At 43.5% G+C, this 22725-nt stretch overlaps 1 protein-coding gene across 1 annotated transcript in view; it reads left to right on the top strand.

The window, feature by feature from the left end:
• Positions 1 to 22725, top strand: part of fat3a (FAT atypical cadherin 3a) — a 130964-nt gene that overhangs the window by 37976 nt on the left and 70263 nt on the right. The window contains exons 3-4 of the mRNA XM_079354855.1: positions 3598 to 3703; positions 4598 to 7927. Of these exons, the coding sequence (XP_079210981.1) occupies positions 4618 to 7927 (3310 nt within the window). The 5' untranslated portion in view covers positions 3598 to 3703; positions 4598 to 4617. The remainder of the gene's footprint in view (positions 1 to 3597; positions 3704 to 4597; positions 7928 to 22725) is intronic.

Consider the following 22725-nt stretch of genomic DNA (forward strand, 5'->3'; position numbering starts at 1 on the left):
CTCCATCAGTCAATTAGGAGCTTGGTCTTTTAAATGTCAGAAAATGTTCAAGTAAAGTGGGTAAATGTTTCCTAAAGACCAAAGTGACGCTCTCAAATGTTAAAATATTGAGGTTACCGTCAGCGAGCAGGAAACACTTTACTGAACAATAACTGAAAGCATGCCACCGTGTGTGTGTGTGTGTGTGTTTGTGTGTGTGTGTGTGTGTGTGTGTGTGTGTGTGTGTGTGTCTGCTGGTTGCTGCACAATTCGAGGCCAATTAGTGTGTAATGAAACGCTAATGAGAGGCTGTTTAGAGCTGACAGTATGAGGGGTTTCAGTGTGTGTGTGTGTCTGAGGCAGACATTTAGCAGACTCAGCCTTGTGGGGTTTCCTTGTATAGAAACTGGAATTATACACTTCAGAGCAGCAAATCATTTGAAGATTGTTAGTGAGTGTGCACTTTCAGACACAAAGTTTGAAGAAGAAACATTTCACTTTCAGTGTGTCTAACATCACGCACACACACACACACACACGCACACACACACACACACACACACACACACACACACACACACAGACACAATTAGACTCATCATTGCCCTTGAATTTCCTTGTCGTCTTCTACAACAAACCTTAGTGTGTTACTTGAATACTTTTCTGGACTGTTTTACTCCAAGATATAAACTCTAATAATCACGCTCTTTTTCACACATATAGTAATCTCTTTAAAAACTTTGGCGATAACCCGTACGGGCTGTACTGTATATGTGAAAGCAAACTTCACAGAGTTTCTCTTGCCTGACCTCCAGTCATTTTTCAGCAGAAAGTCCGAGTGGGCGGATGTGAGAACGCAGCAGCATATTTTTATTTTTATTCACCTCGAGCCAATGGTAGGGCAGTGATGCAGGAGTTTGTCTGCAAGTTTTGAAAATGAAAACAATAAATAACGAGGGATGTAACGATTCCCTCAACTCACGATACAATACAATTCACGATACTGCGTTCACGATACCATTCTCTCAAGAATTATTTTGGAAAATGAGACTGAAGACAAACGATGAGTGGGCTGTCAACCCGCTTGACAGTGATGTTTGGCCTTTTAATGTTTTTAGTTTTTTTCTCTCAACTAAAGGAGGTGATTGGAGCTCGTCTTTGTGGTGTCGATGAAATGCTGCATCCTGTTGGTTGCGCTCTTTGTGTAGTTTCCCGTCTTCTTGCTCTGCAGCAGCTGATGCTCACCATATTATTGCGATTCATTTTTCAGAGTACGGATGTGAACCTCGACACCACTGAATTGATTTTTCATCTTTACATCCCTATAAATTATGATATTGGGCGTCTGTAGGACTTTTGTTCTTGTTGTTTTTGTTATTAGATTTTTACGAGAGTCACATTGAAGTTTAAAGCAGACTTTTTAGTGTCACTATTTCATTGACTTCTATGTTATGCTGTGTGCGTTCTTATTTTGACCGGTTCTCCTTCTCTCTGCTGGTTGGAGATAAGTTTAATAAATGAAGATTATATTTTTGACCTTTAAACACTGTCTGAGCTCTCAGTCTCATTGATCCGTCTGGACTCTCTCCGGTTGAACTTTATGATCGCTCACTGTGGTTGAAATAAACCCAAAATCCACCAAGCCATGTTTTCTTTGACACGTAACTTATCTGACTTGTCTTCCAGCGTCCACACTTCTCTGGTCTTCATCATCCTAAAAATGAGACCTAAATAAGTGTAGCTGACCTTGTTTGTGTATAAAGACTCTGGATGTGTTCCATCTCCCTGAAATGTTTCTGGCCATTTGACAAGACTTCTACATTTACTGTTATTGGTGTCCAACCCATTCAACAAATGAGAAACGTCACACAGATTCAATAAAAACAGAGAGCCATCGTGTAGGTAGAAACATTAAAACAAGTCTTTCCTGCATCTTTGTGGAGCTATCAACAACCTTGGGTTTTAAACACAGCTTGCTATCAGCATTATGAGCCCTGAGATTGTTCTCTTTTTTAATGAAAATCTGATAGTTTGGACGGAGCCTATATTTGCTCTTAAAGCTGGAATGTGCTGGAAAGGGTTTTTAGCTTACTGTTTCTGATTTCGGCATTTTAAGACCTTAATAAAACTGTAAGCAGGAAAAGCAGAGTAAATAAAACTGTTTATGTTTTATAGAGAATCAATTAAATAATCTCACGCTGGCAGGCTGCGTTCCTGTTTGCGGAAAATACAAAAAAAGTCCTGTGCAGCACACTGCGTTTAAAGCCCTATACGGTTCCCATTTCATACACAGAACAACAAAACCATGTGTGGGTGTTTTATACCTCACACAGCTACTGCTGAATTCTCCTGTTCTCAGAGGGTGAACACCATTTTACGTCTTGGAGGAAGCCAACACAGCTATGAGCAGGTCTGATTCACAGATGTAAACGATGTGCCGGCACAGTCACACGTCTCACACTCTTCTACATGTCAGGGTACTGAGTGTGAGGATTTTTTTAGATTGTAACAATTGCTGACGAACTGCTGAACTTTTCGGGGCGAGCTGCATGTGCCCCCCCGGTAATTTCCTCACATGAAGTCCGAGCGAGAACACAACAGGATCTAATGAGGAGAGCTCACTTCAAGCGAGTGTGAGGGGGTGGTGACTTATACTCGCTGTGATCTGTGCGTAATAGACTGTCTGCACACAATGTTTTCTATCTAGTCAGTGTGTTCTTCTCTGCTCTTTTCATAAAATTGTGATATTGTGGCACCGCAGGTAGCAGTGTTATAAGGGGTAATCTTCTCATAGCATTGTATCTTTTACTTCATCCACCACTTTCACATTGTTTCTTCTTCGTCGTGTCTGGCCTCAGGAGACCTCCTGCACCCTTCACTTCCGCCAGGGAAAGTCTCCCACTGTGAGTTCTATGACACCAGTAATACAAAAAATGGGGACTACATGTCCCTCTGCCCTCTCTCTCTCACACACACACACACACACACACACACACACACACACACACACACACACACACACACACACACACACACACACACACACACACACACACACACACACACACACACACACACACACACACACACACACACACACACACACACACACACACACACACACACACACACAGCCTTCAGACAGATTCATGTGAACTCTGTGCTCATCACTGTTATCCACAGGGAGAAAACACCAGCTCCCCCACCACTCCGTCCTCAAAGCAACACTGTGTGTGTGTGTGTGTGTGTGTGTGTGTGCGTGCGTGCGTGCGCTGCAGTAGAGAAACCACAATGCTCAGACTTCTACTTCGGCTCTGCGGACATTAATTACACAGGTCAGATCATGTTCGATCTGTCGTAGCTACAGCAGAATCCAACAGTTCAAATATGATGAACAATCGCATTTTATTGACACTAAATCGAAATATAAAATCAAAATGGTTCTTCATATTATGGATCACTTTCAAACACACACTTAACATACACACAGACGTGCACACACATTTTCTGAGAGGAAAGCTTGCACACACAGATGTCACGTACTAGCTGAGAGCAAAATGCCGACTCAGAAGCCAGGATTGCAGAGTTAATGCAGACTTGTTCCTGTGTCCCCCGCAGGTCTGCTTTTTAAAGGAGGGATGTACTGACCCAGTAAAGCTGATGTCCCCCCCCCCCCACCTCACAGCCTCTCTGAGTGAATCTGACAGAGAGATGACAGTTTAAGGTCAGATGGAAACTGAAATGTAGTTTTTGGCTTCTTTTTGCTGAATGATGCTGTTTGTGTTTTCACTCAGCTCAGTTCGGTCTGCATTGTTTCTCACAAGGTTTTGGTCACACTCACAGCGTCGCAGAGTTTTTTCTTCTCTCTTTCAAACACAAGTGAACACTGGTTTCTTTTCCTGTTTTATGCAAGAACAGTTTGTGGTTTCTCAGACTGTGTGTGTTTGTGTGTGTGTGCATGTGTATGTAAATATAACCTCTACAGTGTGTTATTATCAGAGCACTTGGACTAGGTCTTGCTTTAGCAGCCCCTCTGTGGTGGAAAGTGCCGAGTCATGAGAGTGCAGACCGCTGTGGCCCTCCTCAGGCCACAGCCTGGTTTTTACCGGATCAGGCTTTTCTCCCAGAACCCTGACCGGCTCATATTTGTGGATTTTCTTTCTTCAGAACACAAAATGTGAGCACAGCAGCCACTTGACTGGGATTCAAACCGTCTCTGGTCAGCTCCTGGAGCTATAACATGTTTTTAGAGGCAGGCATGCAGCTCTATGTATTTCAGGAAAGGGTTATGATGGGGTCAGGCTGAGGCAGCCCATCATTTGGTTATTTTCTTTTTCAGTTTGTTTTGGTGATGTTGCTCTTCTCTTTCTAGCCGTACAATTATTTTGTTCCTTCCCAAACCACCTCTGGTTTTTCTGAAACTTGCAATTGGCTGCCAGTGTCCAGAGAGCACACAGGGATGATGTCAGACTTCATTATGGTTGCTGGGTAACAGGGCATGGTCCCTCCCCTCTTCACTTCCAATTAATATGTGCAGCCCAATGGATAATTAGAGAGCTGTGAGGTCTGTAATTTCCTATCCGGTACTAACCTCTCTGTCTGTGTGTCTCTGTTTCAGGATGGAGTGATGATGATGGGATGGATGTGAATATGGGCCGGTGGGCAGGCATGCAAGCCCCTTTCCTCGGCCTGGCCCTGCTGCTGCTGTTGCTTCTCTTCCAGCCTCCTCCCTGCAGGGGCCAGAACATCCAGGTTGCCCCTCAGAATGGCCCTCACTTCGGCTTCACTCAGGCGGTCTACCACGCTACGGTCTACGAGAACTCAGCAGCACGCACCTACGCCAACAGTAAAGTTAAAATGGGGATCCACCTGTCCCAGCGCTCCTGGGAGATTCGCTACAGAGTCACTTCAGGAGACGAGGAAGGCTTCTTCAAGGCTGAGGAGTATGTGCTGGGAGACTTCTGCTTCCTACGCATAAGGACTAAAGGTGGTAACGCAGCCATTCTAAACCGAGAGATTCAGGATAACTATGTTCTGACAGTGAAGGCCTCCGTGAAGGGAGAGGCCCTCCTCGAGACCTGGACTAAAGTCAGCATCCAGGTCCTGGATATGAACGACCTGCGACCGCTTTTCTCCCCAACCACGTACTCTGTCACTATCGCCGAGAGCACCCCCCTCAGGACTAGCATAGCACAAGTTACTGCCACAGATGCAGACATAGGCTCCAACGGGGAGTTTTACTATTTTTTTAAGGAGAAGATGGAGCTGTTTGCCGTCCATCCAACCAGCGGCGTAGTTTCTCTTAGTGGAAAGCTAAACATAGACGAGCAGAACCGCTACGACTTGGAAATCCTGGCAGTGGATCGCGGCATGAAGCTGTATGGGAATAACGGTGTCAGCAGCACAGCCAAGCTTTTTGTGCATGTGGAGCGCATGAATGAGCATGCCCCTGTCATGAATGTGGTGATTCACACCCCCTCATGGCTGGATAAAAACCCTGTTTATGCCATGCTTACTGTGGAGGACCTTGATGAAGGTTTGAATGGAGAGATAGACTCGGTGGTTATTGTAGGGGGAGACCCGTCAGAGCAGTTTTTCGTTGAAAGATCCGATGAAGGCGAGTTTGCCATAAAAGCCTCTGAGTCAGTGAACTGGGAGGCTTATCCACAAGGCTGTAACCTGACTCTGCAGGCTAAAGATCGGGGGACCCCTCAGAAGTTTTCCTCTGTGAAGGTGGTCCACATAAAGGTGAACAAAAGGCAGACAGCAGAGGCTAGATTTGAGAAGGAGGTGTACGATGTTAGTCTGAACGAAATCTCACCACCGGGCACAATTGTAGCTGCTGTTAAACTCAAACCAGAGCCTGACGACGCAGAATATATCCTGACTCCTTCTGCAGACTCTGCTTTCTTTCAAATGAACACTCTGACTGGTGTCATCTCGACCTCTCGCTGGTTCACTCAGATGAGCCGGGACGTCTTTAACCTGGAGGTGTTGGAAATAGACAGCGAGCTTAAAGTTAAAGTGCGGGTAACCGTTGATGATGCCAATGACAACACACCGACGTTTGATCAGTCTTCTTATGAGGTTTTGGTGAATGAAAGTGTTCCAGTTGGGACAAATGTGTTAACAGTGTCAGCAGTGGATGAGGATAAAGGTGAGAATGGATATATAACCTACAGCATATCCAGCCTGCAGCCACTACCTTTTAAGATCAATCAGTTCTCTGGTGTCATCAGCACCACTAAAGAATTGGACTTTGAGTCCTCCTCAGAGAGCTATTTGTTAGTGGTCCGAGCTTCAGACTGGGGCTCACCTTACAGGAGAGAGAGTGAAGTCAACGTCACCATCCACCTGGAAAACATCAATGACAACCAGCCTCTGTTTGAGAGGGTGGGATGTCAGGGGGTCATCCCAAGAGATTTCCCTGTAGGTGAAGTGATCACCACAATGTCAGCCATTGATATTGATGAGTTAGAGTTAGTGAAGTATAAGATTATCTCTGGGAATGAGTGGGGGTACTTTGACCTGAACGCAGATTCAGGGGTCCTCTCACTGCAGCGTTCCATTTCCACAGCCAGCCCAAAGAACGGCATCTTCAGTCTGAAAATAACTGCCACAGACGGCGAGAGCTTCTCTGACCCCATGTTTGTTAACATTTCAGTAGTTCATGGTAAGGCTCCTCCGAAAAATTTTAACTGTAAAGAGACCAGAGTCGCCCAAAAGTTAGCTGAAAAGTTACTGAAAAAATCCAAAGCCAGCACTAAGCCCAAAATGGAGGAAGGTTTCATCGACCTTTTCTCAGTCAATCGGCAGACACCTCAATTCGACAAGGCTTTCCCCACGGACATCGCTGTTCGGGAAGACCTGAAGCCTGGCTCAAGTGTTTTCAAGGTGAACGCCTACGATGGTGACACCGGTTTCAATGGTCAGATTCTGTACTCCATCTCAGATGGGAACACTGACAGCTGTTTCACCATCCACATGGACTCTGGCCTAATCAGCATCTTCCTGCCCATGGACAGAGAAAAGAGGGATCGCTATCTCCTCAATCTTACCATCTACGACCTTGGCCTTCCTCAGAGATCTGCCTGGCGTCTGCTCACTGTTTACATAGAGGACAGTAATGATAACACACCCCAGTTTCTGCAAGATGGAGGCTATAAGGTTATCATACCTGAAAACACTGCCATTGGAACAGACGTCATCCAGGTCGAGGCTACTGACAAAGATCTGGGACCTAACGGTGAGATTGTGTACTCTGTTCTGACCAGCACCTCCCAGTTTGGTATCAACTCCTCTAATGGGATTGTGTATGTTGCCGGCCAGCTGGATAGAGAGTTTGTTTCAGCTTTCAACTTGAAGATTGAGGCAAGGGATAAGGCAGAGAGAGGGAGCCAGAGGTTTTCTGTGACCAGTCTGAAAATCATTCTGGAGGATGTGAATGACTGCCCCCCACTGTTCATCCCCAGTGTGTACAAAGCTCGGGCTCTGGAGGATCTCCCTGTCGGGACTGTAGTGGCCTGGTTAGAAACCCAGGACCCAGATTTGGGGCTAGGAGGCCAGGTCAGGTACTCTTTAGCAAACGACTACAATGGATGGTTTGAGGTAGATCGGACCAGCGGAGCCATTCGACTCACGAAGGAGCTGGACTACGAGACACAGCAGTTTTACAACCTGACGGTGAAGGCCAAAGACAAGGGGAGGCCAGTCTCTCTTCTCTCCGTCACCTTTGTGGAGATCGAGGTTGTCGATGTCAATGAAAACCTCTATGCTCCGTACTTTTCCCACTTCGCCCTGACAGGATTAATAAAGGAAAACGCTCGTATTGGAACTACGCTCCTGCAGGTGACTGCCAACGATGACGACACTGGCAGAGACGGAGAAATCCAGTACTCCATCAGGGACGGGAATGGACTTGGACGCTTCGCCATTGATGAAGAGACAGGTGACTTTCCTTTCTTTTAATAATATTATTTATTCATCCCTTTGTATTCTTAATGTTTAACCCGAAAATTGAAGTGTATAAAACTAGAAAAGATGGAAACTGCAAACTTCATTAGACTTTGATCAGATAATGACATGCTGATAAATAACGTGAACTGTTTAAGAGGCCTTCTTAGAGCCCAAAATGTAACAAATACCCAAAGGTAACTACGACCTGTAATGTTATAAAAAAAAAAAAAAGTAACAAAACTATTGCTGAGCCCAAAACGCAACTTTTGGCCCAAAATGTAACAACGTGGTACATTCTGGGCAAAAACTTACTACGTTAGATCTGTTTAATCAATGATTGATGTCAGGTCTGGATGATATAGTATAAGCTGAACAACAGCGTGGCTATGTTCAGCAACACATTTAGTCTCATGCTGCATGAGCTGTTATGTCACCAATTTTTTGTTAGTATGGGACCTAGTTATTTTGACTCACGTATGTTAGATTGAGAGAATCCTTGAAACTGTACCTCAACTTATTTGATAGAAACTTGGCTTATCTAAAGTCTCATGGTCTCACAGCTGAAAAGTACTAAAATATCATCTTGAGCTGCATGTGTGACAGTCAACAGTAGAATTTCTCACTCCAACTTTAAACATCAAAAGTCAAAAGTAACACGTGTGAAAATGGCTTTTTGCTCACTTTCTGTCTCCCAGAGAGCCTGATTTGTTGTCTGGCTTTTGTCTAACCAGAAATATAGTGAAATGAAGGAACCAATATGTGCCAAAATCTGTGACAGGAAATTGTTTCTCTCATAGTGGAAGGCTGATTTAATTCAATTTTTTTCAATAAATACTTGACATGATCATGATGGTATCAGGCAGTGTTAGGGTAACCCATGGTAAACAAAATTATCCACTTTAACTGTCTTTGATTTGCAGGTTTGCTTGCAGGTTTTTTAATATGTGCTTCAAGCTCTCAGACAGCATCTACGCCTCATCACTGCTACAAACAGCATTTATACATCAGCACTGCTTCAAAGAGCATCTACACATCTTTACTGCTTCAAACAGCATCTACACATTTTCACTTCTTCAAACAGCACTCACATCTCTTCATTGATACACATCCAGCTGTAGGGGATTGCTGTAGAGTTTTGCACATGAAGGGGATCTACCTCTGTTTATCCCAACATCTTTGAGGTTTATCTCAGAGAAGTTTTAAAGAAGATGTGTCAATACAATCAACAAGAACCTGAAACCTTAAAAAACAAGACTGACAGTTGATTTCTCTTTTTTTACATTTTTACTGACGTGATATAGACTGAGTATTAAGTGCAGGATTTCTATTTGAAAGAAGTAGTGTAGAGTAGCAGCTTCTCACTTTCAGCCTGTTGCATCATTCTGACTGAGGACGCTGCAGCGGCTCACTCTCGGACGGTGAAATAAGCTGTGAATAAAATACTGTGCACATCAAAAAGCCTCCACCTGAGGGACTGAAGGTGGCCGAGAGCACGACTTTCACTTATTATTTGTCCAACACACACTCACACGCAGGCAAACTCTCTCTTACACACACACGGTTGTTAACCTGGTGTGGTTGTTCCCAGGTGATGAACAGGAGCAGAGTGGAGGGACGATTTATGGCCCTTGTTAGCCGAGTGTTGGCAAGCCTCATAAATCAGCCCCAAGCTGCAAACACTGCACGCACATACACACACGCACACACACACACACACACACACACACACACACACACACAGATACACATGCACAGACACACTGACCACCCCTGTAAACCGTAATGTTGAAGGTTAATTTTAATTAGAGAATCTTAATGGGGTCAGGGGGTGGGGCTTGAGTGCAGGTACAAACACACCTAAGGCCAGAGATTCACTTTTGTGAAACAGTTTGTTCCCATGCACTACCAGCTGCATCATGAACATAACTATATACCGTATACTTGAATATGCGCTACGTGTATTATTTAGAGGGCACACCAGAGAGCTCAGGCTGTTTGTTTAAAAGGTTAATCCGAAGACAACAAAAAAAGATCTGGATTTAGTGGTCTACCATTTTTTTCTACAGGGTTTACCGTAATCCAGATCACTTTAATTTTGGCTGTTCATGATCAAGAAAAGCTGGCTGGGATCGCCCTGATCAAGGTGTAAACTTTTAGGGCCAGATGTTCAGAGGTAAACTGATTGGGTTTTGGTTATCGGATTGTATCAAATCATGAAAAGGGGTTATTCAAAAGGGAATGAAGAAATCTGAAATCAGAGCAGATCCAATCCTAGTGTTAAGCTTTGGTTTTTGCACGTGTGCACAATTTGGTCATCTTGAAAACTGTGGATGTGGATCAGGTTGATCCAGTCCAATGCTGCTTTGAAAAATGGTTTACCTGATCCTGAATAGCCTAAAACAGGATTTCCAAATTTGGATTATTTTAATCCAGATGAAATGTTTTGAAAAAGTGGCCCTTAAGGCCCTCTAATACTCTAGTATGTCTTACCTAAAACACACAGGGCTTTAGTGGTTTAAAACAAAGTCTAATTGAAGGTCGATGCAGTATTCTTTAAAAGCTTTTTTTTTTTTTTCAACAATATCCTGAGAATGTTTTGGCCTTGTAACAGCAGGAAGGTTCCATAATGAAGCACCCATCTCTTAGACACGAGGCTAACAAAGTGCTTCACTACCAATGCATTAAAAAGAAGACGTGTAAAAAAAACCATTCAATTTAGATTTTAAGAGCAATAAAACAGAGAATGAACTTTTAAAAAGAAAGACTGATTTATTGTGAAGCCACAGTAAACATGAAAGTTTTCAGGTTCAGCTCTGATTAAAATATGCTGGTGGCGCAGTGGTTAGTGTGCACATCCCACATATGGAAGCTATAGCTCTCAACCCTCAAAATCACTGACAAACTGTTTATAATGTACAGACACCAAAAACGGCCGTGCCATATCTGTATGTAACATCTCAACAGTGCCTGTAGCGTCACTGTTGAGATGTTAAGAACCTTTGATTATTGAAGTTCATTCTCTTGAGACCATCTGTTTAATCTCTGTTTCAATTTGTATCAGGTAGTCTTTGCGAGTGTCCTCTTTTATGCTCTGCGTCTGTGTGGATGATAAAAATAGGATCAATAACTGATCAAAACGGCAGGCTCTGTGATTCGCATTACTCCAGACTCACTTGAGGTTACCGTTGAGAAGAGAAACAAACTTAGAACGGTTTTGATCTTTGATGGCACTGGTTTGCACAAAGCTCCTTAAGGGAGCGATTACTGATGCCTCAGTGTATACTGACTGACCTAGAAGGTCCTTTGTTTCAGCAGTTTAGTTGCGGCTCTGATTCATGGCTGTTAATGATGTCTCAAATGGTCTCAATGGTTTCTATTTATTGACTTGTGATTTTGTTTGTTGTTTCTATATAATTGACCAGGTATGAGTTTCCCCCTTTGGGATTCATAAAGTTATCTGATCAAATGAGTGTGGTTCTAAATATGATTGATACATGTAAGTGTTAGATGGTAACAGGATAACAGATTAACGATCGATTGATAATTTGAGAAATGTTTGAGGACTCTAGTTAACATTATTGCCAGCAGCTGTGTACATCTCTCAGTCTCCATGTTTACATGGACAGAAATAATCCGAAAAATATAAGAAAGAAATATATGTAGGGTGTGTTTATGCCGATAGTTGTTCGGATCAATATCCATACACATACTGGATCCGAGCTTATGATACAAAATATGATGCAAACATTCAAAGTGACAGATGTGAGAGAGGAGGAGAATGAGATATCTGTCGCACGGCGGGGAGGGAAAGTGGAGGAGCAACATCTGGAGATGAGCAGCGACAGTGGATGTTTGTTTACAACACAGGTGGAGGCGACTTGCACTGTGACTGTGGCATGCTTACCAAAAACTAAACCGAAAACAACAACAGAGCGAAAATAAGACACACAGCAGGCGCTTGAATTTTGCTCGAATATCTCACTCCTGAGATAAACTTTATAGATACACCCATTGACAGAAACACATATACATTGTACGTAGGAATAGAGATCTATTAATATCAAGTTGGAGCACATTTTTATATATGCTAACAGGCAGAAGAGGCCTATTTTTCTGTTTTTTGTCGATAAGACTGGCAGGATCAGCCTGTGCATGATAAAATGTTTTATTCTGATGAAATGCTTATTGCATGATTCAGTCAGCTAACATAGCAAGTGTCAACCTTCAGAACACTTGACCTGCACTGAAAGTCTCTCTTTAAATCAACTGTCTGTCTCCTGGTCTGAAGAGCTCTCCCGCATCTTTTTAGTTCTTTCATCCTGACAGTTGGAGTGTAGGTGTTTCTTCCTCACACGTCTCTCGACCTAAATCACGAGTTTGTGGGCGGCTTCACGCTGCAGAGAGGGAATGCAGCCTCTTCTTCCTGTTGTTGTGTGTTAAACATCGACGTGCTGCAGTCTGCCAGGAGCTGCTGTTGCTGGATTGGCTTCCCTTCCCACAAACGCACAGATACTTTCTCACACTTATCACAGAGGAAGGCTAACCTCTCCTAGTCATCCTCGGCCCTCTGTTCAGCAGGAAGCATCTCACTTCAGACTCGCAGCCTCGGTGTCGGCTCTCCCTGGGAACGCCGGGCTCTGACAGAGAATGAGAGAAAAGAGGAGGAGGAGGTGAAGGAGAATTCATGGCTCCCTTTTCTGCAGTGATTAATTTCTAACAGGCGGGGAGGCCCGCAGCTTTGTTTTCTTACAAAACCCGCTTTTGTGCAGAGGCTTGAATGAGCAGCCAGGAGTTAACGTAGAGGCAGGGAGACGTGGGTAAACACACTCACAGTCACACACTTAATAACTGACATATACAGTGAGCTCATTAGAGAAATCCAAATATTAAAAGTGCTGGCCCGGTTATGTGTCAGTGCTGCTTGGGTGGTCAACCGAAAGAGATGATATCAGGCACACGTCTTCTTCTGTGGTATGAAAATATATCAGGTTGTGTATTTGTCAAGTTGTATTATCAGAGCAGTTTGTGTTTTTATAGAGGTGATTTATGTAGACTGAAGTCTTTGTAGTGATTGCAGCTCCTCTGGTGTGTGTTAATAAATCCTCTTAGAAACAACAAAGCATGAAGAAGAATTGTGCAAGGACTGTGAATAAATGGGAAAACTGTACACAGCGGCTCACTGTTCAAGGAGGTCAGATATAAATACAACTCTTCCTGTTCAATTTGCACGAATGGCATCGTTTCACTTATGCACTAATGACAATTTTGGACAGTCTGCCACTGGAAACTTCCTGAACTGCTATCCTCATGTCAATCACAACGGTCGACTTTCCAGCTCCCTGTGGCGTGATGTAAGAAAAGGTTGAACGGAAGTGGCAGATGAGCAACAAAGCCTGACACTGCATGGATAGTTTTTACCTTTTTAGGACTACTGCGTGTGATTTGACGTATTTACAATAAAAACAAAGAGCGGTAAAAAGTTTGAAGAAGCTTCACCGCCTGCACGACCACGCAACTCCAATAGCAGGATAGAATCATCACCCATCCCCGTGTGCATTCGTGCAATGTATTTTCCTGGAATGTTAGCAGGAGGCTAAAACTGAAGTGAACAATTCTGCCGTTTGCGTTCACACATGCAGCTCGCACAAGATTTCGGGAGTTAGGCGCATTATCCTGAAAACAGGATCATGATTATAAAGATATATTTTAAAGAACATGTTCTCCCGATGTGAACTACAACATCTGCTTGCTGCCTGTTTGTAGCACAAAGACAGATTCCAGTGTCACATTCAGAATAATCAAAGGAAGCGAAGCATCTTTATGTTGTTGAGGTAACATTGAGCATGTTGTAAATCTGTTAGCCTGAGAGAACAAACAGTTTAAACATGTGTCATCTGTAATGGATGCTAACCCGTAAAATGTTTAGCATGTTGAGGTCGTGTTTTCTTCGTCTTAGACACCCATGAACTGAAATGACTCCACATAACAGCCTCTCTCTCTCTCTCTCTCTCTCTCTCTCTCGCTCTCTCGCTCTCTCGCTCTCTCTCTCTCTCTCTCTCGCTCTCTCGCTCTCTCACGCTCTCTCTCTCTCGCTCTCTCTCGCTCTCTCTCTCTCTCTCTCTCTCTGTTTCTGTTCTGTAACAAAGTATGTTTGACCAACAGGACAGGCTAATCACAGTCTCTGCATATTACACACACACCTCCTTCTTCTATTATCATAATTAGATAATTAATGACTGCATTTATCATAATTACAGGCTGCCAACGAGTACCAGTCTCTGCTGTGTGTGTGTGTGTGTGTGTGTGTGTGTGTGTGTGTGTAGTGATTTTTGGATGCTTATCGACCTGGGATGAACGTGGTTTGTTGGATGATTTTAATATTTTTCTCTTGGTTTGATTAAAGGCAGGGCAGGTAATGTCCTCCAGATACACTTTTTAAGTTTTTGGTTGAAATTGTTTCTGTCCTGACGGTCATTAAGATCTTATGCGCTCTGAAAAAGGATCAAAGAAAATCTATCATCTGTAGCAGCTGTAAAGCTGTAAAAGTTTGACCGATGTGAAATGATGGTTCCTTTTTCATAAACCTCTCTACTCATGCATGCACGAGCCTACACTCAAAGCATGAGCTGAAATCTTCTTCTGGACCAATGGCACTAGTGCATGTCAGTGTAATCTTTAGCAGATCATTAAAGCAGAATTAAATGTAAAGTCAGGCTAGCATCAGACTGTTCAGTGGTCTATGGAGAAATAAGATTTCAGTAATAGATCCTTAATGTGGACTTTTTTAAACCGAGTTTGATACAGATGTAGTTTGTTTTAGTTGGTGTTAGCTGCTGTAGCTGCAGACTCTTCCTCCTGATGCTGTTTGATGCTGATGCAGCAGATTGAGAATTAAACACAACCATGTGTCAGAAGTGAAAAACAGCAGACGGAGGGTTAGTTTACTGTTTGTCATTAACATCCCTCGTGGGTGTTCAGGTCACAGGTGAACAGCCTTAACGCTCGGTGTGATCCGATTGCTGTGATCACATACGGGGGGGAGGGGGGACTCATTTGTCTATTTTAATTTGATAATGTAAATGCTCATTGAAAACTGACAAACAGAAATAATCAGGTGTTTTTATTTTGGTAGATGTCCCCGCAGGTTGGGAGACAGAACTGATGTGTTCCATTTCCACAAAGTCAAGATCAATCTGAGCATGTGCCGTGAACTCAGGCTAGTGTTACTGCTGCTATGAGTCAGAGACAAACATGCACACACACACACACATGCACACATACACACACACTTTTTAAGATCTGCACACAATAAATCTACTTAAAAACAGCAGACACATTGAGTCAGTTTGTTATGTAAGTATAAACGTGTGTGTGTGTGTGTGTGTGTGTGTGTGTGTGTGTGTGTGTGTGTGTGTGTGTGTGTGTGTGTGTGTGTGTGTGTGTGTGTGTGTGTGTGTGTGTGTGTGTGTGTGTGTGTGTGTGTGTGTGTGTGTGTGTGTGTGTGTGTGTGTGTGTGTGTGTGTGTGTGTGTGTGTGTGTGTGTGTGTGGCCTGAAGCTACAAAACAACAACACCATGGAGCTGATGAAGATCAGGGTTAACATGTGGTTATGAATGTGTGTAAGTGTAGTTTAGATCAGCCTGTGAGTGTGTGCTGCATAACATTACACACGCGCGCACGCAGTCACACCAAAATTATTTATAACCATGACGTTTTTGGGGAAGGTGAGGTATCAGAGTGACGTCAGGTGAACAACTGACTTTTTAAACGTTCGTCATGATGATGTCACAGGAACTTACGTGTGCTGATATCTGACCTCAGGTTGACCAGTTGGAGGACAGACAGAAACTTCTGGAACATAGATCTCTAAATCAATTAAATCTGGACACATGGATGCATCAGGTTATGCAGTCTTACTAAGTACTCTCACTGCACTGCAGAGAGTGATGTGAAGAATCTGTTTTCAGCCTGATTTAAAGTAATCGAAGACCATCATAATATCATTTGATCCTGTTATATTCTGTAGTGGACTGATCTTATTCTATATATTAACTGACTTGAATGAAGTAACTTGAAACTCTGTTTCTGTCAACCCTGAGATACTACAATAACCACACCTCTATTACACAAATGACCCATTAAAGGTTCAAATCTGACAACATTATGCTCCTTCAATACATATATTAAAGTGAAACAATTTCTGTTATTTTAATGATTAACACTTTTTGACAGTATGGTGTTGCAAAATGTAATTAAAAACAAGAAATTAACTTCCATCAGGGGTCTTAGACTTGAATTGTTGTTGCCATGGTATCGAACAGGTATCAATAATGTTGGATTTTATTCTACATCCAAGTTACAGCCTTAACACACTATTGTAGTTTAAACCAAACAATAACAACATATTAAATAATTGACATCTTTTATAACTTTTGACTCATTCTGAAGGTTTATTTCAAGACCAGTAAGAGCCCCCTCTCCATGGGGGGCCTTGGTGGTGGTCAGTCCCATTCCCCCAACATACACCAATAGATGCACAGAAGGAGGAGGAGGACAAGAGAGGATGAGGAGGGGGGTAAAGAGGATAAAGATGAAAAGGCAGTTTCTGTGCTCTGATTGGCTGAGACATGGCCATAGAAAGATGAATGGTTCCTTCATTCTACTCATAAAAGTTTCTTTTTTTTGATCACACAACAAAAGTGAAGTGACATGAAAAGACACATCTGACTGTGAAGCAGAAATCCTCAGAGAGACATTCAGACTGCAGCGAGTTACATCATCACAACCTCACTTCCTGTTTCTGGGAATCAGAGGGCATGAAGAAAAAATGAAGATGATGAAATATCTCTACTCTTCATCGTCGTCGTGTTTTCATGTCTCTCCCAGCTGTACACCTGCACTCTGTTTCATGTCCTCCAGTTTAACCCACACCTGTGTCTCTGTCACATCCACCAAACTCAAGCCAAGCACCCAAATCCAAGCAGATAACGGAGATGGCACACCGACTCTTCATCGTTTTAGTGTCTTATAAAAGAGGACAGACAGCAGCAGCTTGTCCTTTGTATACTTGCTTCAATCTACCTGTGTATACAGTACATACCTGTGTATGTTCTTCTGACTCATTTGTTTCATGTTAAACCGGCTAATTACTGTAAAATCTCCGATTTAGATTTAGACCGTATTTCATGATCACTGACTCTTATTCTTGAAGGCCCTGACACATCAAGCAGGTGGCAAAGAGCCCATTGGCAACAAAGGCGTCGTCTCACGTTATGATAAGAGAGGACCATTTTCACGAAAGTTTATTGAAAAGTGTCAACGCTCCGTACAGTGTGAGCTTTCAGGTCGTGTCTGACGATCCCGACAATCATTTATTATAAACTCGCTATCAAAGTAGCTCTGTCCCTTTCAATCATCCTGACATCATTACACAAGGATCCTCCTTATTACCTCGCATGCCCTCATCACTTCACTTTCTCACTTCTCACTTCTCACACACGCACACACACGCACACACACACACACACACACACACAATCCTCACTTTATCCCTCTAATGCTGGCAGGGGATCTCAGGTGATAATCCTACTGCAGGGGAAGGACAACCTGAACATCATTGCACCCCCTAAAACGCGCGCACACACACACACACACACACACACACACACACACACACACACACACACACACACACACACACACACACACACACACACACACACACACACACACACACACACACACACACACACACACACACACACACACACACACACACACACACACACACACACACACACACACACAGAGAGACAAGACAGAGACACACACACACACACACACACACACACACACACACACAGAGACAGACACACACACACACACACACACAGAGACAGACAGACAGAGAATGTGTGGCTGATGCATAACCCTGCAGGCACAGTTTAAAAGAGAAAAATAACCCCCTCAAATCTGATATACAAAAGTAACAAAAGAGCTTTTTTTTTTTTTTTTGCCTTTTGTGATGTCCACTTCCTGGAGAAGGCTCTAAAATATCTATTCACAAAGATTCCAACAGAAAAGCAGATGTTGCACAGTACACGGTTGGTGTGCGTCTCTAAGGGAGAAAAAAGGCTCCTGTGTGATGATTTCCTTTGTGTTCATCTTCATAATTTTCCAACACTTTGAGTAGTCTCACTACATAATAATCACTGCCATCAGTGAGTGAATGGATGTGACCTGCAGTGTAAAACTGTCGTCAGACGACTAGAAAAGCACTACAAGCATTTACCATTTACCCCACCTCTCGTCCAATGACAGCTGGGATTGGCTTAAGCCGCCAACGACCCCTAACATGAAAAGCGGTACAGATTTATTTTATTTCGTTGTTCTATACTTGTATACGTATGTGTAATGACAAATAAGTTTAATCTCTTCTCATCAGATAATAAATGAAAGGACAAACTCAAACTGGATCCAGCTCTCCTTAATGAAGTGAATACATTCATGACCACACATGGAACCACTGAGTGTGGTAAAGACAAATCATCTTCAGGTTTTTGATAATCTATATTTTATAGCTACAGGCTGTGTGGTAGTAATCACATAAAAATATACACAACATAATTGTATTTGTTATGTTTTAATCCGCTCTCGTTTTGCAGTCCTGACTTTCTTTCACACTGTTTTGTGGTTCTTCATGTGTTGTTATGAAGATGCTGTTCCTGTGTGTGAGTTTGTGTATGCGTGTGTTGCATGCGTGTAAGTCTTTGTTACAGCATTGTTTGTTATGTTTCACTCTCTCTGACTCACTCTCACTATATTTTATCACACAGAGCTGAAAGCAACTCAGAGAAACTTGAACCTGTTTGTTTCAGACTCATAGGACTGACTGTGTGTGTGTGTGTGTGTGTGTGTGTGTGTGTGTGTGTGTGTGTGTGTGTGTGTGTGTGTGTGTGTGTGTGTGTGTGTGTGTGTGTGTGTGTGTGTGTGTTTTCCTCTCCTTTTGTCACATACAGGTGTGTACATAATGAAGGTTTGTTTTCACATGGATGGTATATTGTTGGACTCAGTGTTTGTTCATTTCTCAGCCTGTCAGCACCTCTGTCTGTGGACTGAAGCAGAAATCTTGAAAGCGATCTTCATTCTGCTACTCTCACAGTTTTTCACTTCAGCCCTTTGTGTGTGTTTTGTGTGTACTCTGGAGAGTTGTATGTCTGTGTCAGGGAAACTGTTTGACCTGCTCAGCAGAGTGAAGCAATAGAAGTGAAGGTCAGAAATGTTGAAGCTCACTGATTCTGTTAGTATCGAAGAAATGAGCAGCGTGCAGCTCTTCAGGCTGAGTGAATAAAAGAATCAGAGATAATCTGAGCTCACGAACTGGCCTTCACACATTTTTCTCTGAAGATATTCAGTCTGATTTCTGTTGCATTATTTCTGTTGTTGGTTAGTTTCTGACTTTCCATTGTTTAAACACATGCAGCATATTTGCTCTATATGAAATACATCCTCAGCCACACAGGTCATGTTGATTTGTTTTGGACTTTCCTGTTTATTTTTGCAGCCATTTTCTTTTGATGTAATCTTAAAGGCAATATTATGTATGTTGCATGTATATTTTTGTCCCTTTGAGCCACCATACACTTTGCTTGTTGAAAACAAGCTCAAATTAAGGACATATGAAGACATTTTAAGCATGAAAATAAAGAGAAAGACAGGGAGCTGTCAGAAAAGCTGTCGGCTAATAGTGCTCAGCAGCACAGTCGGTCGTGAACCCTCAGCAGCGTGTGAACGTGCATGAATGGATGAGTAAATACTGAGGGTCACTTTACAGCCTCTGCCATCAGTGTCGAGATGTGCAAATAGGTGACGTGTCCTTCAGCGTTAACACACAGAGAGGAGGTGTTCTCCTGCAGTAACACACAGAGAGGAGGTGTTCTCCTGCAGTAACACACAGAGAGGAGGTGTTCTCCTGCAGTAACACAGAGAGAGGAGGTGTTCTCCTGCAGTAACACACAGAGAGGAGGTGTTCTCCTGCAGTAACACACAGAGAGGAGGTGTTCTCCTGCAGTAACACAGAGAGAGGAGGTGTTCTCCTGCAGTAACACACAGAGAGGAGGTGTTCTCCTGCAGTAACACAGAGAGAGGAGGTGTTCTCCTGCAGTAACACACAGAGAGGAGGTGTTCTCCTGCAGTAACACACAGAGAGGAGGTGTTCTCCTGCAGTAACACACAGAGAGGAGGTGTTCTCCTGCAGTAACACACAGAGAGGAGGTGTTCTCCTGCAGTAACACACAGAGAGGAGGTGTTCTCCTGCAGTAACACACAGAGAGGAGGTGTTCTCCTGCAGTAACACACAGAGAGGAGGTGTTCTCCTGCAGTAACACACAGAGAGGAGGTGTTCTCCTGCAGTAACACACAGAGAGGAGGTGTTCTCCTGCAGTAACACACAGAGAGGAGGTGTTCTCCTGCAGTAACACAGAGACAGAGGAGGTGTTCTCCTGCAGTAACACACAGAGAGGAGGTGTTCTCCTGCAGTAACACACAGAGAGGAGGTGTTCTCCTGCAGTAACACACAGAGAGGAGGTGTTCTCCTGCAGTAACACACAGAGAGGAGGTGTTCTCCTGCAGTAACACACAGAGAGGAGGTGTTCTCCTGCAGTAACACACAGAGAGGAGGTGTTCTCCTGCAGTAACACACAGAGAGGAGGTGTTCTCCTGCAGTAACACACAGAGAGGAGGTGTTCTCCTGCAGTAACACACAGAGAGGAGGTGTTCTCCTGCAGTAACACACAGAGAGGAGGTGTTCTCCTGCAGTAACACACAGAGAGGAGGTGTTCTCCTGCAGTAACACACAGAGAGGAGGTGTTCTCCTGCAGTAACACACAGAGAGGAGGTGTTCTCCTGCAGTAACACACAGAGAGGAGGTGTTCTCCTGCAGTAACACACAGAGAGGAGGTGTTCTCCTGCAGTAACACAGAGACAGAGGAGGTGTTCTCCTGCAGTAACACACAGAGAGGAGGTGTTCTCCTGCAGTAACACACAGAGAGGAGGTGTTCTCCTGCAGTAACACACAGAGAGGAGGTGTTCTCCTGCAGTAACACACAGAGAGGAGGTGTTCTCCTGCAGTAACACACAGAGAGGAGGTGTTCTCCTGCAGTAACACACAGAGAGGAGGTGTTCTCCTGCAGTAACACACAGAGAGGAGGTGTTCTCCTGCAGTAACACAGAGACAGAGGAGGTGTTCTCCTGCAGTAACACACAGAGAGGAGGTGTTCTCCTGCAGTAACACACAGAGAGGAGGTGTTCTCCTGCAGTAACACACAGAGAGGAGGTGTTCTCCTGCAGTAACACAGAGAGAGAGGAGGTGTTCTCCTGCAGTAACACACAGAGAGGAGGTGTTCTCCTGCAGTAACACACAGAGAGGAGGTGTTCTCCTGCAGTAACACAGAGAGAGGAGGTGTTCTCCTGCAGTAACACACAGAGAGGAGGTGTTCTCCTGCAGTAACACACAGAGAGGAGGTGTTCTCCTGCAGTGACACACAGAGAGGAGGTGTTCTCCTGCAGTAACACAGAGAGAGAGGAGGTGTTCTCCTGCAGTAACACACAGAGAGGAGGTGTTCTCCTGCAGTAACACAGAGAGAGAGGAGGTGTTCTCCTGCAGTAACACACAGAGGGTGTTGGGCAGGTCTCCTTTAGCTGAAGCAGCACTCAGCAGCGGCAGAGTCAGGATTAGAGAGAACACTGATTACTGCTCTAATGAATCTCCTCCTAATTCAACATGAAGCCGGAGACTCACTTTGTTTCACTGAAGAGCTCTTCCCCCAGATTCCGGCAGGCCTCAGGCCAGACACCCCAGGGAGAGGGGGGAATTAAAAACCAGAATTAATCAACCAAACATCAATTTGTGAAATCTCAAGTTAACACAGTTTTCGTTTACATGAATATGAACTTGTTTTCAATGCATATTGTGAGTTTTTCCCCCACACACTTTTACCTTGCATGTCCGTGTTTTAAAATGATATTCTGGACATTTTTAATCTCACGAGTCAGTGTCCAATTTTAAGAAGCTTCGGGTGTCGTCTGGTGTTACTCTTAAAGGCTAAGATTTCCTTTTCTGTGTGTTGCTGCACAAACCGGCAGATATCTTTTCACGGCGTTGTCGGATGCGTTCATTAATGAAATCACAGCAGATTATGTTCCTCGTCGTTTGCCCCCCTGAATGAACAGTTTCCCAGCATACAGTCAAAGCTGCTTTAGAACACTAATACTAATCATTCTGTAAATACTACAACTCAGACACCAGTGATCCCGTCTGTACAGAGAATACGACGACGTCACAGTGATTCAGTCAGTTCACAAGTAGCTGAAAGATAAAGTGAACAAAGATAAAGTGTTTTCAATTACAGTGAAAAAAACGAGACAATGAGTTACAGTTAAAAAGAGAGAGAGAGAGAGAGAGAGAGAATAATGTCCAGTTTAATGAGGACCGATAAACAGATGAACTTAAACAAGACTTTAAGAATAAAATAATCATCACTTTTTATTTATGGGCGCCTTTTATGTCAAGTAAAATCTAGGAATAAAAGTGAATAATTTTTTTAATCAGCAGCGTAGACTACACCTCTCTCTCACACACACACACACACACACACACACACACACACACACACACACACACAGGCAGACTGGTGTATGTGTGTGTATTCGTGTGTGTGTGACAGTAATAGCTGTGTAGCTCCTCTGTGAGTCGGTCAGTGAATATTTCATGATGGTCTCCATTAGAGCAGC

This window comes from Symphodus melops, assembly GCF_947650265.1.
Source record: "Symphodus melops genome assembly, chromosome: 10".
Classification (NCBI taxonomy): domain Eukaryota; kingdom Metazoa; phylum Chordata; class Actinopteri; order Labriformes; family Labridae; genus Symphodus; species Symphodus melops.